Here is a 14,150-nt window from a genome sequence, read left to right on the forward strand (position 1 = left end):
AACGCACGACGAATATTTCGCGGATTATGCGAAATGGTGTCAACGTTGCTAAATTATTGCGAGTAAGCGTATTTTGTTTTGCAATTGCTCCAACAAGATACTTTAATTTGATAAATCAAATTCGTACGCGCTTACAATGTCAATCGTGTTACCATTTTAGTCAATTTTGCAATAAAATCGTTTTTGAGCCAAACGCACAACAGGTAAATCAATAACTCGTCCCTTCAAAAGCGGCATGAGATGTATTGTCTAAACAACAAAGTGATTGTTATCGATATTCGATATACCAAACGCACTCATATATTGGGTCATGAATAGGATATCAACGTACGTCGACTAAACTATTCCTGCACACGTTTTGGAACGTGACACGTGCTTTCGTTTGTATCACGCGCCAGAATTGTACTCCGATCTGTTCAATTTTAAATTTTCTCCGAACAGGTTCAACGTTTTTATAAAATTGTGAGAAAGCTCGAGATAAAAAGTGCAAGGATTATTTACGCTTCTGTGATAGCCAGGCGGTTATTTCCATTTACGGCGCGAATATATCACGGTGGATTCTCCCACGCGAACGCGCAAGACCAAGACGAGCGGATCGCTCGTTCGAGTCCGACGAGTCCCGGCATAACGACGACGGACTCTCGATATCGATAAAATGATAATTCCGCCGTTCGTCGACCGGAAGGCAACGGTGCGGCGCGCCGGTTGGCGAGGCACCGTGAGAGAAAGAGCTCACGACTTCGCCACGGTTCTTTTCGAGAGGGGTAACACTTGAGGAACGGTACATAGCCGAAGGGTAACGCTCGCTCCCACTGCCGCCGCCGTCGCCGCTGCCGCCACTGCCGCGAAAAAGAGAAACCGGGAGGGAATAAGGATCGGGCAAGAGGCCGCAGAAACTGAATCTGTCTACTGTTCTCTTATTGGATCCTGCTCCGACCGCGAACCGCATCGGCACCGCAAACGCCAGCAAAAACGGACTTGCGCGTCCGCGGGCGCGCAGACCGGCGAATCGCCATTAAGTTCTCGGCGAGAAACTTCATTATGCAAACATGCAGTTTCTATCCTTCGACTCTGTTCTCTCCACTTATCCGAAGAAGGGCCTCCCTTAACTATATGATATCACATAACGATGCGTGTACAAAAAAACTTTACTGCTGGAAAAAATGTTTGATTCTAACTTTTTTAGTCTGCCCTATGCGAGAGACAAGCTAAGACGGAGCTGTTTGATATACCTGCTGCAAAATTAAAATGTGCCAAATATGGCCTACTTTTTTATGTACCGAAAATTTAGAAAAAGATAATATCTCGGTGCTATAGTACGCCATAATAATGATAAACATGTGCCTGAATTAGAATTGTGGTCTTTTTTATTTTTCATGATTAGATTTTTGAATAATTGATTATAAAATTGTAATTCGGTCGTTTCGAAGTGCACGCGCCGAATTAAATGCGTGTATAGAATTAACATACATAGATTTATCGTAAATTGGTAATCCTGGAAAGAAAGAATCCTGCATTAGAAGAGACAGAGCGTTATCCTCTCGAATCGTATATAGTCACAACGATCGGAATCGCGTGGCCGACCTCTTGACAAATTACTTCGTGCAGCCGGAAGGCATGTTTTAGATTATGGTAATGCGGCTCTCTCAATTTCGAATCCGGCAACTGTTAAATCACCGCGAGGAAACGAAATCCTAATTTATAGTCGTTAGATAATAATAAATGAGTTTAGAGCAAATAGCGAGCTCTCTTCCAGCACGGAAATGAAGAACCCTTGGGAGAAAGTGCAAACAACATCGTCCTCTAAACCGTGAGAAATGTTCAGTTAAAACCTTGGTTAAAACTCAATTGGGAGAAATTTATCTTCCGCAACGCACTAGGGTATTATTCTGGCAAATACTTTATACTTAATGGAATCCATTATAAAGTGTGCACAAACGCAAGTTCGATCAATGCTAAAGCGCGTTAGGTTAGCGCGTGTGTACTAGCCCGTACTTTCCTATCTCTCGATTTTTTAATCATAAAACCTTTTTAGTGTTAAAAACTCCAAGTCATATTATGGATTAGCGTTAAAAAAATTCTTAGTTTACTTGCGCACATAAACGGCGTGTGAAGGAACAGATCAGATATTCTACGGTGTTTACGCGTAGACGCCCAATGCTGGGGATCCCGTTAGCATATCCCGTCGTATGCGTTCATCCGCGACTATAAAAAAATCCACGTGATTACACGTGCGCGCACGCGGCAACGCGCGTCCCGCATAATGAAGGAGCGGGCATCGTCTCCGAGACGCGACGCGACGCAACGCGACGCGGACGCGACAGGACGCATGAACGGCCGTTACATCATTTATCTCGCGGAAATCGTAGGACTCGCGTCGAAATGGCCAACACACTAAGTACACGTCCCGTGCGTGCACGTACACCATGTCCCGTGCGACGTCGCGTATCTCATGCCTGCGATCCGCGTGTGTGGGGGACACGTTAGGTGCGAGTCGCGTGCGTAAGACGTGCGTGCAAGAATATGGATATCATATCGGCGGTCTCAGGAAATTGACGAGGAAGCGACGGAGAAATTGTATTACCGTTGGCTATTATCGTGCATGGGATCATTTATTCGAAATACAATACACCATATAGCGAGGAAAGTTTGGACATCGTCGACCGTGAGACGGGATAAAAAATAACGCTTTGACGTATACGGTTATTGCGGTAAGAAATCTTGCTCGCGCTTCTTCGTCACCGTTATAAGCACGCTGATTGAATATCAGTCAAAGGTGTCAAATGCATGATTATACAGGCTATTTTACACATAACAGCCTTCCTCCAAAAACTAAGGAAAACAAACGACAATTAAAATAACAGCTAATAAAGTTCTGACACTTTGGATTTCTTTAGCAGATGGCGAGATTCCACAGATTGCAATCAAGAATCTTCTCTAGAGAACCCTTACGATTTTACCCTCAGAAGTTAGTTAGCGGTGTTTTTGCACCTTTGAAACGTCCGATACGTGAACGTGAATATATTACATTTCGCCTGTCTTGGCGAACGCGTCGCCTGATAATGAATCTCGGCGGAGAAAAGCCGCTGCCTTTATGACGTTCTAGTCGATTAAACGCGATATAATCGCAGCTGCCCGCCGGCAGACGCGCGTTTCCTGCATCTCCTCTCTCTCACGTCGGATAGTCAGATTGGCAACGGCGACGTAATCCAATTTGATGGTGACGGCGCATTCCACGCGATCCCGTCTGCCCGGAGTCGCCCTTTTCCACTACGCCGTTGTGTCATCGCCGATATTACTACTCGAGCTATCGATATTTCTACCGCTGAATATTTATGTGACACGAATGATGTAGCACGGAAACTCAATTAGATTCAGCATCAATATAAAATCTTTTTCCATAAAAAGAAATTTTTGGAGAAATTCTAACGCAACGTTATAGTTTGCTGTTCAATTATCGAAAAGGATATCGAAAAACATCTGTTAAATTTAAGCATCCCCCGGTCGTCGCTCGCGCACGTTAATAGCGCGTAGCGTAGCTATAATAAACACGTGGATGTTAATGAGATACGGTCGTAATTTACAGAGCGCTGTATAAGTCGCGACGGTATGCGAAAACGATGCTAGGCGTGGCAACCGGAGGCGCGCGGAGACTCGGAGTGATCGTTCGTGAACGGGGAGAGGGATCCTGAACGCGGAATGATAAGACTCTCCCGCGAATAGTCCAGATTCGTGCGTATACTCGCTGCGTTATGGTCACCGGGATGGCACTCATTTGAAACGGAATGAAAGCGACGTCTCATTGATGCTATCGTCCACGAGGACGTTTTCCACGAGGATAGTTTCACTTAAGGCTCCTGGGGTACTCGTCGCGGCAATGTTGGAATGTGACGTCAGAAGCGAGAAATGACACGTTGAAAATTCTTGCGTAGTATTTCCAAATAAAAAGATATTTGCTTAAAATAACACTACAGATCACTTCAGCACACTTCGAAAATACTCCGAGTTCAGGTTAAGTCTACCCCTTTTCCTTGACGAAATCTAGTCATGCGCGCAAGCCTGCATCGTATCACATTCGTTTTACGGCTGTTATTAACTGTCAAGGGAAAGGGATAGACTTAACTTCAACTCGGAGTGTATTCGAAGTGTGCTGAAATGATCTGTAGCATTAATTTAAGCAAATATCTTTTTATTTTGAAACACTACGCAAGAATTCTCAACGTGTCAAATCTCAACATTTCTCGCTTCTGACGTCACATCTCATGAAACGTCGGGAAAGATCCCAAGAGCCTTAAAGTGGCTCTATCACAAGTTCTACATAACGATAACGCGCATTCCGATTCGAATTACGAGCACTCGGGATTTCTATGATGCGAAAGAGGATTTAACGTTTTGCTGTCTGAATTTTTAAATATTTATACCGCATTATGTAGAAGTAGTCGTCTTACTCGAACCAAAAACGAATAAAATAATTTATCAAAGGAAATGGTGAAAATAATTCCAGAAATATGATACGACTTTTATGAATAATTATTCTCCTGGTTTCCATGGTTTCGTGAACCACATCAAAAATTCCGATGAAAGTGATATGTATGCACCTACAAAAGCACGATGCATAAAGAGGTACATCAAAGATAACGATTCACAATACCGTCGGAATCATAACGGGCATAATGCGTCGAGGGAGAGAGATCGCGAAGATTAGTGTATGCGAGACGTCCGTTCTCCAGGTCGCAGTCATTCTGTCGTTCCGAACAGCAACTAAATGAACAAAATTTATCATTTGTTTATGTCACGTTGATAGTCTAGAAACGCCGTTGTTAACTGGGTCGTTGTTAACCGCGACACGAGAGCACGTCATTCCAAATTAGGTAGCTAAACGTGTCACGCGCAAATCGGATGGTGATAGACACGATAAATCATGCGAGCGGAAGTGCAACGCCGACATTGTCGCCCAGACACGCTCCGGCCTTCAGATACATATGTGCAATTGCAATCGTGCAACTGGTTCACTCCGAATCGATATCTACCGGCCGCGACGGCGAAAAACAACATCGGGGAGTGCTTTCAATGAGGAAAGAAAAGGGTTACGTAAATGATGAAATTATTACGCAGAACATATTATAGCCTTTAAATACGTCAAGAGTAATCATCATCTATTTCTAATGTATAGCCAATAAATTACAGAAATAAGTTTCGAAAAAGGTATTTGCGACTACACTTACAGAGCATATAAATAGAGAATGTTATGTGAGCATCGCCCACGTATTCTATTTCAGGAATATAGATTCCTAAGATAACTAGGATAAGATGTGTACTCTAAAAGTGCTTAGGACTAAGCTACCTAGATAAACAATCTTTTCCTAAGACTTTTCCAGAAATATGAAGTATTTTTGTAACGCTATAAAATAAAAAGGAGAAACTCTCGGATTGCAGCAGCAGTTCTTCAAGATTTCAGTGCGCTAAACACATGACGCGGTCAAGCAGTCAAACGTCAGTAGTTATTAGCATAATTTTAAGTATTATTGTAAGAAAAGTAAGAAATTAAACCTTTTTAGGGATAATTGTCGCGAATGTTACAGTCGAAATTAAAGTCTACAAATTGTTTTCTTATACTATTTATAATTTTCTACTAAACTATAATATAAAATCACCTCCAAGGGCTAAAAAATGTCGAAGTCGTTATTCTCGGTGGAGGAGCGGCTATCGATTTTTCCCATCGCCACTATCTATATGATTCACAACCGTACTTAACGAAATATCGCATCGAAATAGTTTTGCTACCCTTAGGAAAAAGAAGACGCGCCTCCATAGCCGATGTAAACATGATCAAACGAGAAAAGTCCGCGTAGATGGAGATGAGAGAACAAGATGTAAGTACCGCAAGTTTGCCGAGAATGATAGCCCGTCAAGGTTGCTGCTTGATGTCTGACCTCATGCCACGAGGCCACGCGGTATATTTACCACCTGGAAGTGCTTAGAAAGGGCTTCTCATCCGCGTTTCTTAATGGTCTATTATTGGACGGTCTATTGAAGGGAATGCTTTAGAGGAGGACCGCCACGCCTGTCGCGCGAAAATTATGGTATAGCGTAACAATGGTACATAAAACGTGGCACGGCAACAAATTAGCCTGGGTCATCGTAACTTTGACTTGCATTATAATCTCCTCAATACAAATTATACAGTGTAATTAAAATGTAAAGAATCCTTTAAACGCAAATAACGGAACCAGGATGGTTCGAGGACCGCAATCAATTTCCATCTCCATTTTACAACACAAAATATATTCAGAAAAATTTAATTAAAAATTTCTAATTATAATATCATGATGCTTTATTCTGACTTTTACGTTTATTTCTTAAAGAGAACACAATACGCGTTACGATAGCAAAAACCTAGAAATATTGATATACATGATTTTTCAATTAAATAAATTAAACGTTGGCTCTATAGCGCTTTACTCTCACTCCGGTTTTAATCTTTCATACGAATCGTACACAAAAGATTCAAAGTATATCAGACACAGAAAAAACCTTTCAAAGAGACCGCCATACGATCGATATTACGCGGCGACGAGCGATGAGTGGCGCTCGTGAGTTTCGTGCCACGTCGATTATGTAACCACTAGCGAGCACATGCTGCGTAATACTTTATCGTCGTTCCTATTTTCGTCCAGTCGCGAAAGAAAATAATTATATGCGTTGTATTCGCGCAAGAACACACGCGCGCTAAATCGCGAGTGCTGGGTATTTGTGACGTTTGTTGTAAGTAAAGTACAGCTTGGAGTCCTCAAGCAAGCAGCATCGACTGGTCCAATGACTGCAGCCATCTGTTCGCCAGCACGAAAGCCTCGCGCACGCGTGAAAGAGTGAGCACCAGTGGTTATAGATACAACAGATTTTAAGCGTACCAGAATCTTAGGAATCTTAGCTAGACGCTTCTAATTTTTGCTTACACAAGTGTTTATTAACGGTACTCGCATAATTATTTATCGACGAAGATAAGATAGATAAGGACTAATTACAAACGTATACTACCTCGTATTTGATTGATATCTACAGCGGAAGTATCAATTAATGCCGCAAACGCGCGCGGAGTCGGTTTAAATTAGCAATGCGATTCCTCAAATGCTATATAGTAACAATAAACAAGAATTAGATCAGAAGGTTATCGCATCATCGTAATTCGCAACGTGAATTACGAACAAGAATGAGATTCAATCTGTACGATTGTCTGACTATTATCGACCATATACCCACTTTCTTCCATCGCCGCGTATAAAAATAAGTAGAGACAAGTAGAAATACGCAGAGATCTCGAATGAATTTCGCGTTTGTCGAACAACGTTTCGTGATGCGATCATTATTTTTCCACGAAGATAATTGTTAGTAAAAATTGTTGACAAAACCGTGCGCTTCCAAACGACAAATGCGAAAACACGTCGCGTGAATAACGGCGTGTCGAGCAGCAACTGGTAATTCGACTTCGCACAATTACGACACCCATCGCTCAAAGTATTCCTGGAACTTCGCGACTACCTCGATGAAGCAATCAGAATCGCATAGCGGCGAATTTACCGCGCGCGCTGATGTGCAAAAGTTGACGCGCGCGCGCGCGCGCGCGCCATCAATTACGTTGTTACTCATTCCGCTCTGACGCGGAACAGGCGTAAAAGACAGAAACGCTAACGTTACACCGCGGGACACGATCGCTTCCACCGTGCGATCGTACTGAACCTCGTTAACCTTGACATTTTGAACGACTCTCTTGCGCCGCGCGTTTATTTTAGAAAGGCAGAACGACACGTACCATGACGAATTCCTACCCCGCGGGTCGATAAGCGATACTATTGAGTACGATGCGATTACTTCTATCATCATCTATTTATGTGCAGACACTCCTAGAAGCGTCGCGTCGCCGCGCTTTTCAACTACATGTCCTTAGGCTGACGTGAGTGTACGTTTTTCTATCGATGATTAAAATTTTATTCATTCTTCCTCACAACTTCTTCATTTTTCGCGTTAAATTTTCCAATACTTATATTAAAGTAAAATTAGCTCAAGAGAATAAGACTTATCATTTTTTTAATTTAGTTTCTATAAAGCTTAATTAACTAAAATCTCTTTATGTTTAATAACTTGAAAATTATTCAGACCTCCACAACTATATCATGGAAAAACATCTCGTAAACATTTTTTTCTTTCTTTTAGACTTCTGATGTGATTTTTAATTGTTGTCACAGTCCTCGTATGTCAATGTTTTTGGCGAAAATATATTACCGAATTTTTCCCTACGACATCAATTATTTTCAAAAGAAGGGAGGGTATTACATGTGATGACCAAACGTCTTATACCAAGTCCCGCAATTACACTTGATTTAAATATATGCTTCCGTATTAATCCGCTTTACTTTTATCTTTTTGCAATCTTAAATTAAAAACAATAATCGCCTTAATGAAGTTAATAAAAATAAATATTTAAACAATAATAATAAGTAAAACAGGACCGTTATAATAAGGTCGAACCTTAGTTGGGATATTTTTCGCAATAAATTCTTTATGGTGATTTAATAAGGATGCTTAATATCATCAAAATGTAAATCGACTATCGATTTAAATATGTAAATTTACTGTTTAAAGACTGATAAAAAATCGGCGCGCAGTTTACCGAGTTTGGGAAAAACATACAAAATTCATACAATATTATTGTTAGACTACCAAAAAGATCCAGTCCCCGGTCCGTAAATGGTGTTTTCTTTCCTAATTGATTGTAAATATTTGTTTATAAAATTTAAGCTCAACGGAAATCGCGCAGATGTGATCACGGAATTGATCAGTGAAATGCAATCACGGATCATCGTCAACCTGCGCATCGAACGGAGGAAACCGTTCACCACGAGATGTGCTTATCTCTGGACGAAGATATTCCAGCAGAAGAAGAAGCCATCGGCATCGGAGGTTAGTGTGCCTCTCGGTTTCTCACGAATTAATCCGACCGCTCCCCTAATTATCTCTCACGCGTTGTTTTTTTATCGGTTCGAAAGAGATCTTTTTCTCAGAGGACCGTGCACACTTTCCCCGGACACTTTCTTACGTAACAATGCACGCTCGTGTTACACTTCGCGTGTTTCCATTCCCGCGGCACCACGCGATTGTACGACCGCGATAAACCCGCGAATCTTCCCAGTCGAACAAATCCCAGAAATCCATCGTTTCGAACATATTGTATACATATTCAGTATTCACCGAGTGATTGCCTTAATTGCGAATTACTCGCCGAGTATTCTTACCGTCTTGGATTAGACTTGCGATGTAAGATCGATGATTCCGGAGAAGCAATTCAACAATTATATTTCTATTTTTGTTTCTCTAAATGTAGAAAATTTGTTAATTCTCGCGACTTCGAGTCAGTATTCTCCCGTCGTCGGTAAACGTGCAATTCATTTAGACAAATATTTGGCAGATACAAACTTTTTGTTCGTTGTTATTATATTTACTATACTTAAAAATTGTCTTAATCTGCGCCATAATAAAAATTTTTATTTAAAAAAGTCATTTACGGTCCGGGCTAGATGTAGGTAGCCTAATGATTATATTTCTGTGTGAATTTTGTATTGACTTTTTTCCAAATTCAGTAAATTGTGCGCCAATTTATCGCTATTCTTTAAAACACAACTCTTTGTTGGAATATTTTTATATATAATTATTATGGATTTCGTGAACTCCAAATCTTCACAGAGTATCGGTTGCAATTCTTTCTTTCTTTTCTGAAACATCGGACAATTTTAAAATCTTATACTTTACTACGGTGCAAAGTTCTCCTGCTGGTGCAATTTAATCCCGTCCTGCGGTAACGTGAAACGGCACATATACAAGTAATATGATCGTGTTGAGAAACGACATTATAGCGACTGGCTGGCCGTTTCCGAGTGGCAGGCTTAACTTTTTAAAATCCTCCCCGCTTGATACTTTCATTGCGACGGGTTAATTTCTTCTATACACACGGAAAGCCGGAAGAGCCAGCCGCTTGACGGCGGTGTTAACGAGTCGACGCGTCGAGGAAAAGACGTCGTAACGGGATGGTAACGGTCGCGACTTTGTCCTGCGTGCTCGCGATGATCCCCGGGGATATTTCCTCGATCAGTCAGCGTGTACAAAGTGGCCCGACATGATTGCGGCACCTCTGCAACGCAGGTCCTAACGAGCTACCTATTGCAAACCGGCGAGCCCCCCTGGACCTCGTACTTCGTCCGATATGCCGACGTGGTGAACGATCAGCGGGGAATGTCACACTTCAATTGGCCGGCAGGCAACAGCAATTACCACGTACTTAGGACCGGCTGCTTCCCGTACATCAAGTATCACTGCAGCAAACGGCCGGCGCAGGATCTCAGCGGCGAGGACAGATTCTTCAAGGCGATCAAGATATTGAACCTTGGTAGGTTACGGCGAATAGCCGGACGCTCGTGAAGAAAGGGAGCCTGCACGTTCGGCAAGGCGGCCTTGTTTACGCGCCGGTCGGATGCGATAAACCGGCGAGCTCGTAAATCCTATAATTACCGCGAACGCGAGATGTCACGGGATTCTCGATATTAATTTTAATGAGATTCCTCGAGCGCTTTAGAATCTCTAAAGGCTATTACTTTAACTGATATGTAGAGGCGTATCGATATTTTTGTATTTGTTGCGTGGCGATTAAAAATGAAAGAAACAAAGAAGTTTCGGAAAATTTAGTTTAATTAAACTCTACAGGAATAAATTTTTATTTTCCCAGAGTTCTCAATTCAAGGAGAAATCAATATCAGTTTTTTAAATCACAAATTACGATAGCATTCAAATGTCCTTAAAAAAATTCGCCAAGGAATTCTTTCGTCGTCAAGACTAATTGTGTAAGATCGAGAGTTCTGAGACACCCTGTAAATTCACAACCACCGCCGCCTGATTAATTGAATTCAGTCCGTATCTAAAGCGAGGATCGAAACAAGGCGTCGCGACAGAAACCGCGCGTGTATCTGCAGGCGGTCTTATTTGGCTTAATTTTCAACGTCCGAGAAGGAACGTGGGACAACGATCACGACGATGTTCGTCCTTCCACGGCCAATGTCTCTCGTCTCATTGAGTGCTCTACCGATCTGGAATTAACCACGGCGAACGGGTTCAGCGACGACTCGATAATCCCCCTTTCTAACTTCTTGCCTCCTTACGTTTGTACGATGCACCCAGGTATCCCCACCCTGATGTACGGACTGGCCGCGACGCAGCTTATCCGACACCGCGAGATCGTGAAGACGCCTCAGGGTGACGTAACAATCTACTTCTTGCTACCGGAGGACAAAGGCTCGCCACACTGAGGCCTGCACCCTACAACGCTAATCTGTGTCGAGTCTCGCGTCTGACCTTCCTCGGAGATGACGTTAACGGCAACGAAATACAGAACCATACCGGATAATCGTTGTTCTTTTTCTCAACGCCCCCCTCCTCGTTACTCGTTATTCCAGCAAGTTCTCAAGTGCAAAGCTAAAAGGGAAACGAGCGGCGCAAGAATCTCCGCAGCTGTGAACATTCTGTTTATGCACGACAGATCCGCGACCATTAATTTTGTTAATTGAGAAAATGAAGAAATTGGAAATGGCGATTCGGAATAGTATCGCCTTTCCGTGCGAAAGGATATAGCAGAGATTTATCTAATAGTCCAATACGACACAAAAAGTTAGGGAGTAAGATGTTAATTACTAAACCTTGAAACAGCTAAACCTTGACATTTCCTTCTCTTTGCTTTCATGGCAGTCGCTTTATGGACAACGGAATGTGGAAGATTTTAAAACGCTATATCGCGAACCTCGGCTAAATGCAATCTTAATTAGAAGTTTAGTTATCTTCGACTCTATAGATATTGCATGCTAGTCCTCAGTCCATCAGTCAATTAAAAAAAAAAATCGCGAAGGCTTTCATCAGTGATGATCACGCGTATACGTCGTATATATGAATCCGCAGGCAATCGCGATAGTCTCGTGTCAGGCTTTGGGGGATCTAAACGCAAGAAGCTCTTTAAGAAAGTTCGACGACGCGCCGATAACGCGAGGCCTCGTTAATGAGGACGGCCGCCGGCGATCCGCGCGCGCGGAACAAGGTGCGAACACGCATAATTAAAGCGGTTTTCTAATCAACTACTACCCGTGTTTCCTCCGCGGTCCGATGATGCATTAACGTCGACTCGGCCAAGCAGTTCTCCGCCCTGAACTGCTACCGCGGAAAACGCGTACGTAACGTCGCCGACGATAGCTCTCTCTCGTTGCCGACCATTGGCGTTTAAACTCAGGGTTTACGAGCGCACGTGCCTAACGCGCATACATGATAATTCGTATTTGTTACGATCGATGCGATGCATTACGATGCGCAGGTACGAATCCTAACTCGAATTGATAGATACCAAAGAGCACATCGCTTTAACATAGATCACTTCCGATGATGCACTCTGACATACAGATGCGATAAGTCGCAGACTGTCCACAAGCTTTGGCAACGTGCGACAATGTTCAAAATTGGTAAAATATCCTATAAGGTACATTCATAATTTCATGATTTGCATTTTTCTTAGACTTACAATTATTTCTTTATAAATATAAAATATATTTCTAAAATTTCTACATTCTAAATTTCTTAATTATACATTACTTTATTACATCTATACATTTCTTATTATTATTTATATTACATCTATGTTTCTCTCTTTTCTAATCTAACGTCATGCAAATGTTTTCTATTTTATAAATATTATAAAGAGAAAGAGAAAGGAGATTTTAAAAAAATCCGTAAATTTGATCAGACTTCTTTTATATCTATCGTTATACAATTTTACGTTTAATCAATTTTATCTTAATTTTTTCAAGCATGAGATTAAAATACTTTTAAACTGCAAAAACAGGAAATTATGCACAATAGCTGCAACTATATGTAACGATTTGCCAGCTATTAATACTTGACTATCGTTCGAATATTAATAATAAGTTATCGGCGTTATCGCGGCAGTTTCTGCAACCGTATCGAATCTGGAAACGACCGAACGAACGGTGAAAGTAAATGCAGAAAACCAGCAATGACCTGCGATTTTTTCAGAGCAGATCAGGTTAAAAGCGTTATCAGCAGGTGCAGTGATATTTGAATTTCAGGAACCTGGCGACAAGTAAAATTTCATTAGCGAACCGTGAAGTTACGCAATGACATTTCGAATCTTTTCCGCGACATTTGTAATTACGCTCGAAAGTTTCCGCCGTTTCGAATGCAAATGACGCTACCGTCGGTGACACAACGCACGCACTTCCTCAAGTGGTCATTTATCACTCGATGATTACGTCGATGAACATATGAAATAAATAAAAGCCGGATTAAATGAGTATTAATTAGCTGTTGGCTTTCACATTGACATTTTAACGGACTTTCACCGATCCGTACTCTTGGCGTTTCGTCATGAACGCCTTCGATCTTCCTCTGTTGCCTCTTTAAGACACGCACAATAATCCTCGTCTTCCATTAACGAGGCGTAATCCGAGCGGTATCGCGAAAGGACAAAAAAACGTAGCGATCGAGTACCGTATTATTTTTCTTCCAAGTATAAAAATGGCTTTATCGTAAAACCAATTAAGAAACGTGAAATGTGTTTCGAGATGTGAAGTATCTAGATGCACGCACGTGCAAGATTCTTATTTGTAACGATATTTTCAAGTATCTAGTAAACTACCTAAGATCCTGCCAGGATTAACAAAGCCTCACAGGATCGGTTGGATTACCTGGATTCCATCGATAACGACAAAAGTTCTGTATTTTGCGGCACGCATATTCGCAATCTTTACGATAGCGCCTGTTCGAAAAATGATAAAAAAAAATATTGAACGGCACAATTTTAATTCGCACTTTCCTGCGATAAATCAGTTCTAAAAGTCTCTTGTACCTGATTAACCTTTATCTCGCCGATCGAATCCCACGAACCAATGCATTCGGGCATAACGATTATCAGTCGATTCAATACGCGGAATTACTCGAATGTCCAGCGCGCAATTAAGCGTAAGAGTTCTAGGTATCTAATAGATAACAAAATTTTCCAGGACAGTTTAAAGTTTTATAGTGCCAGATTGGTTGGGCGCATTCTCAAG

At 41.7% G+C, this 14,150-nt stretch overlaps 1 protein-coding gene across 4 annotated transcripts; it reads left to right on the forward strand.

Annotated features, from left to right (window-relative positions):
- Nucleotides 1–6,612: 6,612 nt before the first annotated feature.
- On the forward strand, nucleotides 6,613–12,547 carry LOC112452896 (uncharacterized protein C15orf61). Of its 4 annotated transcripts, XM_025013340.1 has the most exons (6): nucleotides 6,613–6,869; nucleotides 7,896–7,957; nucleotides 8,212–8,363; nucleotides 8,797–8,958; nucleotides 10,195–10,438; nucleotides 11,224–12,547. In XM_025013340.1, exons 3-6 carry the CDS (start codon nucleotides 8,337–8,339, stop codon nucleotides 11,349–11,351), a joined length of 561 nt encoding a protein of 186 aa, XP_024869108.1. In that variant the 5' UTR covers nucleotides 6,613–6,869; nucleotides 7,896–7,957; nucleotides 8,212–8,336; the 3' UTR covers nucleotides 11,352–12,547. The 4 variants fall into 4 exon arrangements, with proteins under 4 accessions (XP_024869108.1, XP_024869109.1, XP_024869111.1 ...); XM_025013341.1 differs by lacking the exon at nucleotides 8,212–8,363; XM_025013343.1 differs by lacking the exon at nucleotides 8,212–8,363 and having other exon boundaries at nucleotides 7,896–7,951.
- Nucleotides 12,548–14,150: the final 1,603 nt, after the last annotated feature.

Source organism: Temnothorax curvispinosus, unplaced genomic scaffold (genome assembly GCF_003070985.1).
Source record: "Temnothorax curvispinosus isolate PA1 unplaced genomic scaffold, ASM307098v1 QBEX01003805.1, whole genome shotgun sequence".
NCBI classification, from domain to species: domain Eukaryota; kingdom Metazoa; phylum Arthropoda; class Insecta; order Hymenoptera; family Formicidae; genus Temnothorax; species Temnothorax curvispinosus.